The 18,037-nt window shown below is 35.8% G+C and overlaps 1 protein-coding gene and 1 long non-coding RNA gene across 4 annotated transcripts; one reads left to right on the forward strand and one right to left on the reverse strand.

Annotated features, from left to right (window-relative positions):
• Positions 1 to 2,744: 2,744 nt before the first annotated feature.
• Positions 2,745 to 5,403, reverse strand: LOC122296498. 2 transcript variants are annotated; one of them, XR_006238572.1, is made up of 3 exons: positions 3,800 to 5,234; positions 3,207 to 3,304; positions 2,745 to 3,078 (listed from the first exon to the last, which is right to left on the reverse strand). It is a non-coding gene; the product is annotated as an uncharacterized LOC122296498 (long non-coding RNA). The 2 variants fall into 2 exon arrangements; XR_006238571.1 differs by having other exon boundaries at positions 3,207 to 5,403.
• LOC122296491 (glutamate receptor 2.9-like) lies at positions 2,892 to 9,573 on the forward strand. Of its 2 annotated transcripts, none has more exons than XM_043106250.1 (5): positions 2,892 to 3,252; positions 5,861 to 7,167; positions 7,674 to 7,980; positions 8,074 to 8,471; positions 8,876 to 9,573. In XM_043106250.1, the coding sequence occupies exons 1-5, from the start codon at positions 2,892 to 2,894 to the stop codon at positions 9,398 to 9,400; spliced, it is 2,898 nt and encodes a 965-aa protein (XP_042962184.1). In that variant the 3' UTR covers positions 9,401 to 9,573. The 2 variants fall into 2 exon arrangements, with proteins under 2 accessions (XP_042962184.1, XP_042962185.1); XM_043106251.1 differs by having other exon boundaries at positions 5,864 to 7,167.
• The last annotated feature ends 8,464 nt before the right edge of the window (positions 9,574 to 18,037 follow it).

An 18,037-nucleotide genomic window follows, 5' to 3' on the forward strand; every position in this document is an offset into this window, starting at 1 on the left:
AAAAGTATCATCAAGTAAATAGTAGATGTGAAACTAGTTTGGTTCGGTCCGGTTTTGGACAAAATTTAAGATTGAACTGGAATGCACTAGTTTTACATTTTTCAAAACCGATTACGCACCGGTTACTCTTCTAAACCGGTACTCCGGTTTTACCGGTTTAACTGTACTATATTAAATATTATATAATATATATAATATAGTATATTATAGTATATAATACTATAGTGATAATATATTATCGTATATTATAATATATATTATAATTGTATTATAGACTATAATGATATATCATAATATATAATATAATGATATTATTGTATATTATAATATATAGTGATATAGTATTACTATAACTATTAATATACACTATATAATATTAGTATAACTATTAATACAATAAATAGAATGATATAAGATTTTAAAATTTAATATTATGTTAATTAATAATTTATCATATAATACAAAACTATTTTATATATAGTTATATATTATATATAAATATTATATACAATACAAAAAATTAAAATATCTATAAACCGGTGTGGTTTTAGAAAAAGAAAAATAGAAACCAGACCAATTTTAATCGGTTTTAAGAAAAATAAAACCGGCACGATCCCACCGGTTTGGTCTGGTTCGGTCTGATTTACCGGTTTATCGATTTTTTTTATACTCCTAGTAAATAGGAAGCGGTTTGTTTTTATAAACCATTTAAACTCATCTTATAATTATAATATTTTTACATTTTTACACAAAATATAATAAATAATTTAACATCTTTAAATATTAAAAAAATAATAATAATAATAAATAAGATACTAAAATTCATGTCATGACTATCCTATCTATACCTGTCTGGGGGTTTGTTTCAACCCACTCAATTAGCTACGTTTGGTTTATCAACCCATCTCAACTCATCTCAATTTATCTTATCTAATCATTACAACTTTTTCAACTTCTAACATAAAATATGATAAACAATTCAACTTTATCAAATTCTAAAATAATAATAATATTAAAAAATAATATTCTAATAATATTTTATTGAACTTTCAACAACACAATTGAAGTATCTTATTTGAAGTTAAAGATGGTAAACATATTTTAATCGTTGTCACATCAACACAATTTCATTTTTTTTCTCAGCAAGTAGGACATTTATAAATAAACTAACGGATACAAGATACAAATTTGATGGGTTGGGAGTCTCTTACAGTTTTCTCAAAGCTAACACACATTATAACATAAAAAAACAAAAAAAATAACAAAAGGGATGATTGGAACCAAAAAATTGATTCCTATCTAATTCTCACACAATTTTAAAATAGCTCGATGAATAAACTATAAAATTATATTTAAAAACTGTAGTATAAAGAGGTATATTGCAACGTGTTAATTTAAATTGACCGGAAAGAACTATCATATGTGACAGATTATTATTGGAGGCTAGTAATCCCTTAAAAACGACTCGACTGGTGCTTAATGATTTTGTTTATAAAATTCTTATCTTATCCCATTTTTCAACATTTGGTGACCAATCAAGTTGTGTCACTCCCTGCATGCCACGCAGTATGCATCCAGGTTTCATCCAGAGTCTTGGTCTCATTTAGCTAGGTGTTGGAAACTGGAATCTTCGATTCTTCAAACTTCAAAGCCTATATATCTACCCACGAAACGGAGATGTTTACCTGCCAAGTGATCTTGTTTGCAAAGAAAATAATCATCTTTCAGTCGGTGATTGGATAGCGGAATCAGTGACCCAATCATATCATGAGTCCAAACTTGAACGCCTTAAAAATTAAGAGAAATCTTTTTTTTGTAGTCGACAGATGCAGTCGACGTACAATCGGCTGTAAAAAAATAAATTAATACAAGATTTATATGAAAAAAAATTATTTTTATAACTTTTTTTTATTTATGTAGGTTTCCCTAAATATAAAAAAAAAATTTTTATAATTTTTTTTATTTATTCTGTATAGCCGACTGCACACCGACTATATTTGCTGACTATATATATCAAAGCCCAAAAATTAATAATACGCGTTCCTTCGTTGTCTTATTGACGAAAATGTGTTGATGTGACAAACGTTAGGATATGTTTATCTTTCTTTAACTTCCACCTCACGTTTAATTGTTTGTTAGCCATCTTCATCTGCAGAAAACGTTAATTTATGGGCTGAAACGAACTCGGATAATTGGTATAAAAAATGCTTTTAGTATGAATGTTTTTTTTATTTATTTAATAATTAAGTAAATATTTTTTTTAGTGATGTTGTGAATTTTTTTATTTTTAAAAAATATTTAAAAATATAAAAAAATAAATTTTTATTTTTTGCTTTTCTCAGTAGGTACTTTAAAATAAAAATAATTTTATAATGATGTACGTACTACATTAAGTCATATATATATATATATATATATATATCAGTTTGTGAATTTATTTTCGTGAATTCTATTTACACATACGTACTATGCTTTCTAGCTTTTAAAAATTTAAACTTTGCACCCCAATATTTCAATTCTAACGGTTAAAAATAAGTGATATGACACGGCATGAATCTTGTAAGTAGTTAGAATATGAAAGTGTCGATTCTAATAATTTAGGATGTAAAATGTAAAATTTACGCTAGTTAATTTAAGTATATATAGAAATTAGTATATCCATCCCGGCCAGCAAGTCAGTCCTAGATTCTGAGAATATTCTTTAGCGGCTCATGCACGTATAATATAAGTCAATTAACGCGGTATGTAATACTTGGACCAGATCTATTATATTACTAAATCAGACTTCAAAAAATTCCTCGAAACAGCGTGTTTTCTGAAGCAACATTCTCTGTCGAAAATGCATCTGTATATCAACAGTATCTATATGAGATGCATGCTCTTTCTAATTAATGATCATCTGCTATATACCAATAATTAAAACGCAAACAGTTGCGACTCTCGACGCCCAACAGCAAGAATCGCAAATGCCTTTTCCACTCGTAACAGTTAGCGCGGTTCCCAGACCCTGGCCTTTCTTCTTCTTCTTCCCGGTAGTACTCGTGATATGTTGTCTTCTCTGTGCCTCCATTAATGGAGCTGAAGCCAACAACAAAACAGTGATGAGTATGGGTATAATCACTGACGTTAATACCCGTATTGGAAAAGAAGAGAAAACAGCAATGGAAATTGCAGTTCAAAACTACAACACCAATTCAGAGTCTCACCAATTGTCTCTTCATTTCCGGCATGCTCTTAGAGTCGCTTCTGCTGGTATGTTATATCTACCACTTCAGTGCTTTTTTTAAGACAAGGTGTTTGTGTACTACCATAAAAGAACACATAAAAAATCACTTTGTTTTCAAAATAGGTACACTCATATCATATTATATTATGTTGGTACCAATATCATCGTATCAGAACCATATTCAGAATCAGAATAATAACATATTATAAATATGCTAAAGATTTTTCATATTCTTGTTATATCAAATCACATGCGGAATATGTTCATATTATTTTTAAATGATCAATAATAGATGCAAAAGATTTCATATCACATGAATAAAAATCTCAAATTTCATATCCACTCTTTCTTACATTTCAAAACATGTTAAATATTGTTCATATTTATACTATTCATGTCAAAATATATTTCTTTCCTTTTTATATAGATTTCATCAGTGATTGCATGACACTTTTCATGAAAAAGCTAAGTCAACTTCAACTTGAGAATAATAAAGTATTATCTGGAGGGAAAAGAAATGGCCCTAAGGTAATTTAGCTCAAAAGTTTGGTCTTGTCAAGTATTACTACTTACAGAAGCTGCGACATTTGCAATGAAAAACAACCCTGAACTGAGAGAAGGAATCATGTCTAATGTGGTCCCAAGCACGTGTTGGCAAGTTTAGGCTTTAAAGGATAGGAATCTGTAGGTTGCAGTAAAGAAATTAAAACTAGATGAATAAATGGGTCTGATGCCGGGAGGGAGGTGGAGAAAATAACTTGAGAGAAATCAAAAGGGGAAGCGACAGGGAAATAAAACAATGGGATTAACGGTGAGGGATGCTAACCGGCGCGAGGAGGAAGAGAAAATTCAAAGCTATCGTTGGACGGCAACGATGCACTGTTGTCGACTTTAACTAGAGGTACGGGAGTAACCCAAAAACTGCTGCAATACCCACCAACTGAGACGAATCCGGTTGGGTAAAACACAGAAAGAAAAGAGAGATCCAAATTTTTGAGGGAACGCGAGAAAAAGAGAGGGAGAGAGAGTGAAAGAGGAAACTAGTGCTTACCTTGGGTTCAACTCAGCAACTCAAAATCCGAAATCCTACCAAAAATCCCAGCACCAATTTCACTAGTACAAGTGAGGCGCAAGAGGGTCTGTTGAGAGGAAAGGAAAAAAAAAAAAACTCTTGAAGGTGAGGAAACCGAAAGTGCGTGTGGAAGGAATAGGATTCGGGGAAGAGAACGCCATGAGAAAATAACTGAACTGATGAGAGATTTTTGAGAGGGGAGGGCGGTGGATGGCTTTGGGGTGCTCTGTTTCAGGTGTAAGAAAACAGAGGCTGGGTTGGGTTGTGCACGACGGAGTTTTGGTGGTGGTTCTCGCTGCATGGTTGTGACGACGGAAAGGGCTGGCCTGTTGTCATGGAGTCTCCGATGTGAAGCAGCGCCTTGCGAGGAGGTTGGAGTTGCCGTGCTTGAAGGAATTCACGTATGGTGGCTTTGGGCGGCAGTAGCTCTCAGTTTGGTCCTAGAAATCACAGATGAAAGAGAGCGAGGGAGAGAGAGCATCTACAAGGTGAAGTGTATTGAGAAACCGAAATGCCTGGCATCGAAGGAGCGCACGGGAAAGGGATAATGAAAAAGGAGGAAGGTGGTTATGTGCAACGGGGCAGCGGTTACCATGCACTTGCCGCGCTTGATGCAGGGAACTTCTTGCACGTGGGGAGGAGCGGACAAGTGGGAAAGAAAAATAAAAAATTAGGAGCAAGTGTCTAGGAGAATCAATCTGGAATCATCCGATCACCCAAGAAGTTCAAGAAACTCAAGAAAAGCTCAAGAACACAGATGGAGAGAAAAACTAATCTTCTGTAAAAGTAAAATGCACAAGTAGTAATGTACAGAGTAGTCCAACTATATATACAAGGAATGAAATACACGTGCAGCACACTTGCAATAAAGTAAATTTACAATTAAAGGTTTTGTAAGACTTAATTATTTACAATAACTGTTTATATACTTCAATAGAGTGACGGGAAGGAGTAACTGTTGGGTGGTTGTGCGGTGATGAGCAATTGCACAAATACAAAAACTGTGTAAGGTCGTGAGACGTGGGTCTTCGTGGTGGCAGGAACTGCTGCGTGAATATGATCCAAGTGTATGGTTACCTATGCATGCACGCTGTTGAAAACCTAATGAAAGAGACGGGAGAGATAACTGTGCATGAAGAGGATACACACACACACACATATATATATATATATATATATATATATATATATTTTGGCCAAGTTTCCAAACTTTCCAATGGTCTATTCTCTAATTCCAGAATAATCCTACAAGTTCCAAAACTTTTAACTTAAATAAAATAATAGTTCATGAGTTTGGGCCTGGGGTGTTACACGTTTCCTTGTGTTCACGTGAAATATATTGATATATTTTGTCACACCAGCACAATGAGACGAATTTAGACTACAAGAGTAGTGCATGACATTTTGCATAATTGTAGAGAGAGTAGTACTACATGAGTGAAATATATTGACAATTAAGAACATATACCTTAGCTTTCATTATCAAAATATATTAATTTTTTTTTTCATATGAAAATGCACCAAAAAAATTATTTTTAAAAATATCGACATTTTGGTTGCAGCAGAAGAGATGATTAGAGACCAAAAGGTAAAAGTGATAATAGGCATGCATGCATGGCCGGAAGCAGCCCTAGTAGCCGATGTTGGAAGGCAAACTGGTGTTCCAGTCATTTCGTTCGCAGCACCAGCCATTAACCCGCCTCTAATGCCACTTCTTTGGCCTTTCTTGATACAAATGGCAAAAAATGGTTCTGAACAGATACAATGCATCGCAGATATTGTTCATGCGTACAATTGGCAAAGGGTCATCGCGATTTACGAAGATGAAGGATATGGCAGTAACGCCGGCATGCTAGCACTATTATCTGAGGCTCTACAAAATGTTGGCTCGGAGATTGAGTACCGTTTGGTTCTCCCACCATTTTCTTCTGTGAATGATCCAGGAAGGGTTGTCCAAGAAGAGCTTATTAAGCTAAATAAAACGCAATCTCGGGTTTTTATTGTCCTTGATTCTTCATTAGAGACGGCAACTTATTTGTTCAGAGAAGCTAAGCAGATGGGACTCGTTGGGAGAGACTCAGCTTGGATAATCTCAGACAGCATTACAAGTCTGCTGGACTCTGTCAACAACTCCGTTATTTCATCTATGGAAGGCGCAATAGGAATCAAGACTTACTATTCTGAGAATGGCAATGAGTATGGAAATTTTTATGCCCATTTTCGGAAAATATTCAGAGATAAATATCCAGAGGAAGATAACTGCGACCCTGGAATTTATGCTCTGCGAGCATATGATAGCCTTAGAGTTGTCACACAAGCGATAGAGAGAATGATCACTTACACCAGTAGTCCAAAGATATTGTTTGACAAAATGTTATTAAGCAATTTCTCTGGTTTAAGTGGAAAAATACATTTTGAAGGAGGCCAGCTCTTAGACAGTTCTACACTGAGGATTGTAAATGTGATTGGGAAGAGATACAAAGAAATAGACTTCTGGACACCAGAGTTTGGCTTCTCATTGAGCCCTTCTAAAGAAAAAGGTGAAGAGAAAAATGGACGAGATAATGTTTCTAATCCGGCCAAGACCTTGTCCGGTCCAGTATTTTGGCCAGGAAACTTGAATCGAACTCCAACAGGTTGGGAAATGCCTACTGATGCAAAGCCACTGAAAATTGCAGTTCCTGGCATAGCAACGTTTGATGAATTTGTGAAGGTTACGTATGGGGAGAAACCAAATCTCAACAAATATAATGGTTTCTGCATCCAAGTTTTCCTTAGGGTGCGAGACCTTTTAAGGTATGATCTTCCTTTTGAATTTGAAGCACACAATGGGAGCTACAATGATCTAATTTATGGTGTCTATAACAAGGTAAGAACTTTTTCTCTGCCATTTCTCATGGACTTGTTTTTGTACCGTACGTAGAAACTTAATACGTACTAAATTTATTCTCCATATAGTTACATTAGCCTCGTTTATTTTCAAGATAAGATGAAATGAGATAAAATAGAAGTTAAAAGTTGAATAAAATATTGTTAGAATATATATTTTTTAATATTATTTTTATTTTAAAATTTGAAAAAGTTGAATTATTTATTTTATTTTGTGTGAGAATTTAAAAAAATTATAATGGTTAGATAAGATGAGATGAATTGTATAAATAGGTGAGACCATAGATAGATTAGCCTCGTTTATTTTAATATTAATTTCTCGGTACAAAGTGTCGGTGGCATAAGCATTTTCCGACTCGTTGAATCTTTGACTAGAACTAATCCGACTCGTTTTTATTGTGCTTTTTTAATTATTTGGGTAAAATTGTTTGTTCTGATTAAGATCTTATGCTTGTCATGTGGGTCGAAAATGAAATACAATAAAAGACATACGATGCTGTAATTGGCGACTTAACCATACTAGCCAAGCGACGGCAGTACGTGGATTTTACTCTTCCATACGCTGAATCGAGTATGGAAATGATGGTACCAGCAAAACCTGAATGGTCAGCATTGATGTTTACTGTGCCTTTCACCTGGGAATTGTGGGTAGCCACTGGTGCCATCTTGATCTACACAATGCTCATAGTTTGGTTCCTGGAGCACCAATCCAACCCAGAATTTAGTGGCCCATGGAAGAGTCAGATTAGCACTGCCCTATGGTTTACCATCTCCTCTCTGTTCTTTGCTCATAGTATGTATCAATTTCAGTACAGATGATCGTAAGATATTCTCTTAGGCTTTACTTATGAATCGAAGACTCATACCACATGGTTTTATGTTGCAGGGGAAAAAATCCATAACAACTCCACACGCGTGGTTATTGTAGTTTGGCTCTTTGTCGTTTTGGTCCTAACATCGAGCTACACTGCTAGCCTGTCTTCAATGCTCACCGTGCAACAACTTCAACCAACGTTTACAGACATTCAGTGGTTGAAGAAAAACAACCTGAAAGTTGGTTGCAGTGGCAATTCATTTGTAAAAGAATACGTGGAGAATGTGCTTAAGTTCAGTCCAGAGAATATTATGGATGTCAAGAATGAATACAAGTACCTTGAGGAATTCCAATCCAACAATATAGCTGCTGCCTTCCTCGAACTCCCATATGTGAAGGTTTTCCTCAATAAGTACTGCAAGGGATACAGTGGCACCATGCCTATCAACAGATACGGTGGATTGGCCTTCGTGAGTATTTAACTTTAAACGTTACACTTGAACTTTATCAATTTTTCAAGACTTCTGAGTTGACCACTCTAAAATACTTCTTCATGTTTTAATTTTATGCATCTGAAGACTTTTCAGTATGCTTACCCAAAAATAGATTTTTGAGTATAAGATACATCATGACTCTGAAAATGCAGTCATTTCATGCTTCGCAAAGAAACAATTTAGTTCTGATTTCTATCCAGCCTTTTCAGAACTCCGGAGTTCTGAGCAGAGCCAATTTAGGTTCATTTAGACAACTTCCAAAACTTCTAGCTTTCTTGTTAATTGTCTATTTGGATTCTTCTCAAAAGTTTGACACCTGTTTCATCTTCTACAATAAAACCTTATAATACTAATTATTCTTCTTTTGCTCCCCCTCTTAGGCCTTCCAGAAAGGGTCGCCAATTGTCAAGGATTTTTCCGAAGCCATTCTAAATCTATCTGAGAGCGGAGATTTGAAGTCACTGGAAGATCAATGGCTGACTCCACCACATGAGTGTTCAACCAACTTAAATTCCAACACGTCTAATAGCTTGAGACTCCAGAGCTTTTTGGTTCTTTATCTAGTATCTTTCTCCACATCTACCATTTGTCTTCTGCTATCCCTAATTCATTTCCTTATAAATCATCGGCGACATCAAGATGCTTACGAAGGAAACGTTACTCCAGCTGACGAGAGCGTCTGGAAGAATGTGGTTAGACTTGTAAGATACTTTGAAATCCATATGAGAGGAAGAGATGCGACTCCGATAGACACATATGATCAGGGCGTTTGGAAGAAGGCGGTTGAACTAATACGACAATTTCATACCAAGAATCCAGGAAGAGCTCCAATTCTGGCAGGCACATTGACTACTGCAGAAGAAGGGACATCGGGTGTAGTAGAAAGACGCATCAATATGTATTAATCGTCTTGAAGGGCAGAGCTCCTTACTAAAACAAGCATATTTTTATGATTTGGCATATTTTAAGTGATTGTCTAATTAAGTAGTGGACATACAAAACTCATTTCCCTTTTAGTCTCCATCTTCTCTTTGTTTTCTTACGATGTGTTATTAAATGATTAGAAGCCTATTTGCTACGTCATTTGTTTACTAATCATTTAATTTCATATAAACAAATGCTGAGAGGATCGATAAGTACGGTTAAAAATATGATAATAAGCATATATATATTTATCATACAGTTATATATGTGTTTGTGTGTATGCATGTTTCTATCTATATATGTAAGTAACCCTCCGTCTGTTGGTCATGCACACGATCAGCTTGTAGCATTTCAGCTTGTGTGGTAGTCGAGGAGTGACTGCTTATGATAACTTCCTCCCTCAAAGAGCCTTCCTTCGCATCCAATGTGCCTTCTTTTGTATTATGAATCATGTTTTATTTTATGAAACATATTTTCCCTTCTGTTAACAATTATGTGCAAGCTAATTTTGTTGGGGGGTTTTTTGCTTCTTTGCTTTAGTCCCACATTGCTGGTGAATAAATGAGTAGCAAGGCTGTAATGCCCCGATCCCACATAGGGGTTGGAGAGTTACTTCCTATCACTTAAACCCACATTTCAACAATATAATTATAGACTCCAAATTCCCAATATCATAAAGAAATTGTGATTCAAACTAATTTCCTCAATATAATAAAATTTTCAAAATGCTAAGTCATCAGAACATAATAAAATTTCTTAATAAACTTCGCTTTTACATATATAGAAACTCTGTAAGCTTAAACAACCATTCTTAAATCATCTCACCCAATGCTTTATAATCTGATTCTTAGCTGAAATATCCAAACTCATCCGAAAAATATTGTGGAGATAAGGGGTGAGTTATCAACAACTCAGTAAGCAGAGCACATATGCTAGTATGCAAACATGAGCATTTACAGAGTACGGTATGCAGAATTAAATATCTTTCAGAAATATCATGTAGAACAAAATATGTTTTCAAACGTAATAGAGCGATGGTTTTAAGACATATAAAACTCATAGTACTTTGGCATAACATAACTTGAGCATCATCATTACATCAAAACAGAGCATCTTACAAAGCAGAGACCATATTCCACCCCCGTAGTAGGGTTGTGCTAACCCCGACAGCCAAACCAGACAAAGACAGAGATGAAATCTTCTCTTTATCATTCTCGAAGTCCCGAGTATGTACATAGGAAAGATCACATAAAAACCATTTTGTTTCCAAAGTGAGTGCACTCAGATTCAGAAAAGTTGGTACCAACCCAAATAAAGCAGAGCAGAGACAAAGTCAGATACAAAATCAGTACACCATGCCAAATGTTTTCAGATGCCATATCAGAATAAAACAGAGTACCAAAAGATATTCAGATCTTTATCACATACTAAAAACAAAGGTCGGAGCATCTTTCTAAATAAACGCACAAATTTTCATATTTTTCAAATCGCTCTTTTTCACATTTCAGAGACAGCATGATAAAAATATAGCTAATGTCTACACAATGCATGTCAGAGAATACTTCTATTTTTTCCAAGTTCTCATTTCATAACAAAACATATAAAATTTTCAAAAAGTCAATCCTCAATCTCAATAATTCGTGTAAAATCTAGCATTAAAACATCGTTTACCTGGACTTATTAGCCTTTTGAAAATTTTCTCAAAAGTGGTGCCAAACAGATATAAATCGTCATTTATGAAAATTCAAGTAATTTGAATAAATCTCTAATTGAGCAAAAACCTCATATTTACACTTGAAATATCTATTGTAATTTCTTAAAAACCTAAAACTCCTATTAGTCTCAAAATACCATCACTTCTAAATTCCTCAATCACCACTTAATCGAATTCAGACTGAAGAAAATAATTGCTTACTTAAAAATACTAATCCCCACCCCAAATTAAAATAGTACACTAGTTTCTTAATAATAAAGTAAAGTCCATTAAGAGTTACTAACACAGTTTCTGAAAATACACGAACTCGTTTTAAACATCAAACTTATAACGGACAATCAGTTAAAAAAATATTCTTACACTTTTTGAATTATAAAAACTCAACCTAAATCAATTTAAAACACAGTCCATTTAACAATAAGGCCAACAGGTAAAACATGAAACATAAATCAACGTTCAAATATATTCGGCTAAACCTTTCAAAATAAAAGGGCATCAAAGTAATTACACATAAAAACTGCTAGAGTTACAGTAGTTTAAAAAAATAAAACTCACTTACGAGTAAAATCACAAGGAGACAAAAAAATGATAAGCAGCAGCCACACATACCATAGAGTGAAAACAGGGGAAAAAGATCTAAGGGGAAGAGTCGCGACAACATTGGGCTGTGAGTGGTGCGCCAATTAGAGTGGCGGAGCTACAGAGAGAGTGATGAGAGAGAAAACAAATCAGAGAAATGGAGGGAGAGAGAGAAATAGAGAGAATCTAAGAGAAAAAACGTGAGAGGGTGCCGGTGGCTTACCGTGAGGGGGAGAGGCAGTGTGTGGTGCCCCCAACTCCCACCTACGAACATGTGAAAATCGAGACGTCGGGATGATGACAACAAGGGTCACGCATCCCAATAACAAGTGCTAAGTGTGTACATGCAACATGTGTAAAACAAAAGATGAAGCAGATCAGTTAAGTCAATCATTTAAGTACTAGAATTTTTAAATACAATATCACTTAAATACAAGCGTTTCAAAAAGTTATACAATTATCCGATGAAAACATAAATAAACCAAAATGAAATAATCAAAAGTAGGAAACAATTCCTAACCCTCCCTCGAGAAAGTGATCCCTGATCATGTCTCCGGCGGAGCCACATCCTCATGCTCTGCATCAAAATCTACGGCACCAAGAAATAGTACCGCAGGTAAGTAATAGTCCAAACAACCCACAAGATAAAAATATATTCATGCAACAACAATATGCATGCACATGATGATAGATCATGGGACCCAAAAATCATCCTTTTCCAAAATGAATAATTTTCCACGTATACTAAAAATCTCATTTTGGCCCAAAACATTTCCATTAAAACATATCCACAATTTTTTCAAAAAATGACTCATTATCCAATTAACACTGTAGGCAAGAATCGTAGGCGGGACTCTACCACCATCCCTACCGCATGCATTGTAGGTGGGAATCATAGGCGGGACTCTACTACCGTCCTTGCTTACCACCATCTCTACAGTTCCTTTTACCTTTCTTTCAATCAATCAGAGCACTGTAGGTGGGAATCACAGGCGGGACTCTACCATCGTCATTGCTTACCACCATCCCTACAGTACCTCTAACTCAAACCGTTCAATCCATTCATTTCAAACATATCCAAAATCATTTATCATATAAAAATCCAGTTTTCAAATATGCACATGAATATGCATGCAATTATGCGAAAATCCAGTTTTCCTTTACAAACATGAACATGTGTGCAATTATGCAATGTACATGACACGACACAATATTCAATAGCCAACAAATCCCAACATCAACCAATCAAATACACAACTCCATCCTCCAATCCAATCGACCTCCAAACTTCTCGGACTCAGTCTGGCACAACCAACCAAATCATAAAATATTGTTAATGTAAAATATATTTAAATCTCAAGGGTTCTTTGAAAAATACTTACAGTACTATAATATAATTTTCGGAGGATCAATGAGCTCCAAAAGGTGGCGGCATAGCAATGTCACAATGCAAAATGCACTACGGCCGTGGGTCTCAGAATACCCAAATTTGAACGGAGACAAATGAAGGCTAGGGTAGGGCTTAGAGGTGTTGGTGAAACTAATGGTGGTAGTGGTGGTTGGCCGTGAGTGGCAGCGTAGAGGGCGGTTGAAAGCCAAAAAGGCCAAATCGGAAAGTGAAATGATTGGGCTTCACTGTTGGTGGTTTGGGGCTGGGGAAGGAGTGGTTTGGATTGCTGGAGGACTAGTAATAAAGTGGTGAAGAGGTGGTGGCTGAAGGTGGTGCCACGTTGGCGCTAGAGCACAAAAGCCGTGCGGCTTGAAGCCGTCATGGAGGCTCACGGTAGCTCGGAAGAGGCTGAAACTTTAAGGGGAGGGTTGCTGGCAGGTGAGGAAGTGGTTGCGAGGGGTGGTGACGGCCACGCCTGCGTGCGGCTGCGTGCTGGGAGGAACAAAAAAAATGATGGGGTAAAGGGGAGAAAGACGTCGTGCGCGGGGAGAGAAAAGCAGGGGAGGAAAAAGAAAAAGAGAGAAGAAAAAGGGAGAGGGAAAAAGAAAAAGAGGAAAAAGAAAAAGGAAGGGAAAGAAATGAGATTCAGTTCTCATCTTGGGTCACAAAACTGATCCAACGAAAATTATTTTTAAAACAATAAGTTGAATAAATTAATTTAATTGTAGTAACTAGCTAAAATAAAATAATTAATAAAAACCAACAACACAATAATTTAAAGTAAAAAAATAAATTGATTTAAATTAAAGAGAAATTTAAACACAAAACAATAATTAATAACAAGAAAGCATATCAAAATAAATTTCACAATTTAAAAATCATAAAATAAATTCAACGAAAATCCGATAATATTAAAACAAGAGAACCAATTTTTTTAAAATCAATTAAATAATCATTCAATAAAAATACACGTAAAACGGGGATATCACATCCTCTCCTTCTTACAAATAAATTTCATCCTCGATGTGATATCTCGTATTTACGTGTATTTTTATTGAAGGATTATTTAAAATTATTATAATTAGTGGTTCTTTTATTTTAAATTAAACATGTTTTTCGTTGTATTGTTTTATGATTTTTAAGTTGGGAGATTTAAATAATGTGTTTTCTTGATATTAATAATTACTTCGCATTTAAATTACTCTCTAGTTTGAATTATTTTATTGTTGGACTTACTTGTATTGTTGAAAAATATTTCCCTTGCCTATATTTTATGTATTTTGGAATTTGAGACAATGTTGATTTTGTAGTATTTTATTTCGCTTGTTTTAAGTGAGTTTGTATTTAAACAAAATTTTGGTACTTAGTCAAACGACTTTATTATTCCGTTGCGTTACTTTGTTGTACACGTGTTGTTTGTATACACACTCGACACTTAATAATGGGATCCGAGACCCGTGTTGTCATCATCCTAATGTCTCGATTTCCACGTGTCCATACGTGGGAATTGGGGCCGTCATAGGTGGTATCAGAGCGGTTTAGCTTTAGGTGAAACCACATGCCTATAGGTGCAGTACCAAAATATTTTAAATGTTTAAATTGAAATTATTTATTTATTTAATTTGAATTGTTTTTATTTAATTTAATTCGATTTTATTTGATTTGAAATTATCTTATTAAAATTGAATTTGTTTTACTTACTTGATTTTAATTTACTTGTTTATTTTATTGTATGCTATTTTATTTTATTATTATTTGGTTTTATTTTGTATTGTTTATTTTGTCCGAAATTTAAATGGGGTCAGAGATTGGGGTCAGAGATTATGTTATGGCAGGAAGATGGTAAGACCAAGAAGGCCTATCGACGAGCCTCAGGATGATTTACCACGTGGTGATGGGAACTACGCCATAGCTCGAGCTTTAAATCGAATGACAGAATATCTTCAGCAAAGTTTTCGGCCACAACAAGGAGAGCAAAGTAGAGTGGTGCAAGCTGGATGCACCTATGAGTGCTTTTTAGCGCATAGAACCCCGGCTTTCACTGGAGAAGAAGATCCACTTCGGACTGGAAAGTGGATTAGAGATTTAGAAATGACATTTGAAGTCTCTAGTTGCACTGAGGCACAACAAGTGTTGTATGCAAGTTACTTGCTACAAGGTAATGCGGCTGAATGGTGGGAGACCAAGAGGGAAATGTTAGTGATGGAGTTGGGGTCCTTTGCTACTGCATCCTGGCAGTGCTTCAAAAAGGAATTTAATGACCGTTTCTTCCCTGCTTCCATGAGGCGGCAAAAGGCAAGAGAATTTAGTAGCTTGGTACAAGGAAACATGACTATTGAACACTATGCCCAGAGATTTATGGAGGTCGGGCAATTTGCTACTCACCTCATTGCCACAGAAGAGATGCAAGCTGAGCATTTCCAAGAGGGTCTGCGACCGGATATACGCAGAATGGTAATTTGTCATCAGATTACATATTTTTAGAGGTTAGTTGATTTGGCCACCCTTGTAGAGCAAGAGAATAGTTTGAGAGTAGGCTCCCCTCCAAGTCAAAAGAGGCTGAATGTTGATGGTAAAGGAAGCAGTTCTGGGTCACTACATAAGTTATACAGAGGACAGGAATCCGATCGTTGGCAGCCTCCGGTGTGCATATGGGAGGTCGAGTTTCAATTTGTGGCAGATGTAATAGAGCTCATAGAGACGAGTGCCGTTTGGGTAGGAACCAATGTTTTGAATGCGGTCAGACGGGACACTTTGCTTGTGATTGCCCTAGTTGAGTTCAAGGAAGCCATGGAGCTTGTCGCGGTGGTAGAACTAACAAGAGGCAATTAATTCGGGCTAGGATGTACGCATTGACTCCTGGTACCATTGGAGGCGAGGTTCCAGAGGCTCAGGATGCTGGAGTCATGGCAGGTATGGGTCTAACCTAAACTTTCGTGATGAACGCCTTGTGTGGCTTGTTTTTATAATATCGAGGCTTGAAGGGAATGGCATGATTTGGGTGATCTCTTAGGGAATTAGGATAATTGAGTTCTTTGGTTCCGTGGAGTTTATGAAATGGTCTATAACGTACTAGGTTGTAAGTTCAACAAATTTCAAGGATAGATTTTATGAAAATTTCAGCAAAGTTTTAAGGTTTTGCAAATTTTAGGAAATGACTGGTTATTATTTAAGGTTTTAGATTTTGAAAGTTTCGGGAGTCGATTGTTTTGTTATTGGATATAAGTTCATTGATCTAACGGATTTTGGGAAATGAATATTGCATAATTTAAGGTTATGGGATTGCAGATTTGAAGGACTGATTTATAATGAGATTGGAGGTTTTAGTTTCGCAGGCTTGGTGTACTAGTATGAATTATTTTGGAGACTGATTAGGCTGTAACCATTAAAATGGGGTTGAACATAGTTGAATGATGGATATAGGAATTTTCAAGGAGAATATTTCTTTGAGGATTAAAGGTAATGACCTAGTTTGAGCATTTTTTAGGATTAAAGATGTTGATCTAGTTCGTGTGTTTGTCTAAGGATTGAAAATGTCGATCTATTTTGAAAAATAATTGTTATAGCTTGAGGTTGCAGTGACAGGTTTTAGGATTGATACATACCGAGTTTGTTATAGCTTGTATATGAGAAGCTATACAAGGAATGTGTTAAATTGAGAAAACTCAACAAAGTGCACATTGAAGAGATAGACTTCATCAAACGAGAAAATGAAGAGCTTCAAGGCAAATTAAATGAAGCCATTGTTCTAGCTGATCAATTTAAAATGAAGAAGGTGTTTTTGGAAGATGAATTAAAAATTCAAGAAAGTGAGATAGTGTTGCTGAAGGAAAAACTGAAATCTTTCTCCACTAGGAAACAAAAGTTAGATGAAATCCTAAGCTCTGGAAAGCCCCCTAGTGACAAGAGTGGACTAGGATATGATACAGTGAAATCTGAGGCTGCAACTACCTCGAAGGTCTCCCATAAAGATGAGAAGAAAATTGTGTTTGTCTGTGAATCAATTACCAATGGGAAGGCTAACCCATCTGACAAGGGTAAGAAATCTTCACATGTCCTGATGGGTGTTTTGTCTCACGTGAAACCAAGATATAGAAATGCAAGTCCTATTTGTCACCATTGCAGTAGGGCTGGCCACATCCGACCAAATTGCTATGAGCTTAGGAAGAATCTCATGAGAGATGGATATAGACAGCCAAGAAGAGGGCATCTAAATCTTTGGAGTCAAGTCATGGCCTTAATTAGACAGAATGAGATGCTAAATGTCAAGTTAGATCAATTGTTGACTACCAAAAAGGGCGGTTCTCCAAAAGTTAGAAAGGTGTGGCTCAGAATTGGAGAAAGAAACACATGCCATGTGGCACACATTACTCTAAAGACTAGAGACACCTATGTGTGGTATCTTGATAACGGATGCTCATGTCACATGTCAGGTGATAGAAGTCTATTTAAAACTGTTAATGAGTGTAAGTGTGGAACAGTAACTTTTGGAGGTGGTGGAAAAGCTGATATAATTGCAAGGGGTGAAATTGAAATACCTAGACTACCCGTCTTGAGGGAAGTGCTGTTTGTTGAAGGATTAAAAGCAAATCTTCTCAGTATAAGTCAAATGTGTGATAATGGTGCTGAAGTTCATTTCTCAAAAGAAATATGCGTTGTTTCAGATAATGATGGAAACTGTATGATGAAGGGAACCAGGACATCTGACAATTGTTATGGCATCACTCATAGCCTTCAGTACAGTTGCAATAGTGCTAAGAGTGAGGCTACAGACCTGTGGCACCAAAGACTTGGACATGTGAATCATAAAAATCTGTCCAAGATTGCCAGGAAAGAGATGGTGGTAGGAATGCCTGAGCTGGGTAAAGTGGAGACTCCTGTGTATGGGTCATGTCAATTGGGAAAACAAGTTAGAACAGCTAACAAGAAAACAAC

The sequence above is a fragment of the Carya illinoinensis genome, chromosome 15 (genome assembly GCF_018687715.1).
Source record: "Carya illinoinensis cultivar Pawnee chromosome 15, C.illinoinensisPawnee_v1, whole genome shotgun sequence".
In the NCBI taxonomy this organism is placed as follows: domain Eukaryota; kingdom Viridiplantae; phylum Streptophyta; class Magnoliopsida; order Fagales; family Juglandaceae; genus Carya; species Carya illinoinensis.

What these genes read in the sequence shown, in the direction of transcription:
- LOC122296491 (XM_043106250.1), top strand. Translation starts at nt 2,892, where the DNA reads ATGATCATCTGCTATATACCAATAATTAAAACGCAAACAGTTGCGACT. An exon ending in TCTTAGAGTCGCTTCTGCTG is followed by an intron (nt 3,253 to 5,860) that starts GTATGTTATATC and finishes TTTTGGTTGCAG; the next exon opens with CAGAAGAGATGATTAGAGAC. An exon ending in TTTATGGTGTCTATAACAAG is followed by an intron (nt 7,168 to 7,673) that starts GTAAGAACTTTT and finishes ATACAATAAAAG; the next exon opens with ACATACGATGCTGTAATTGG.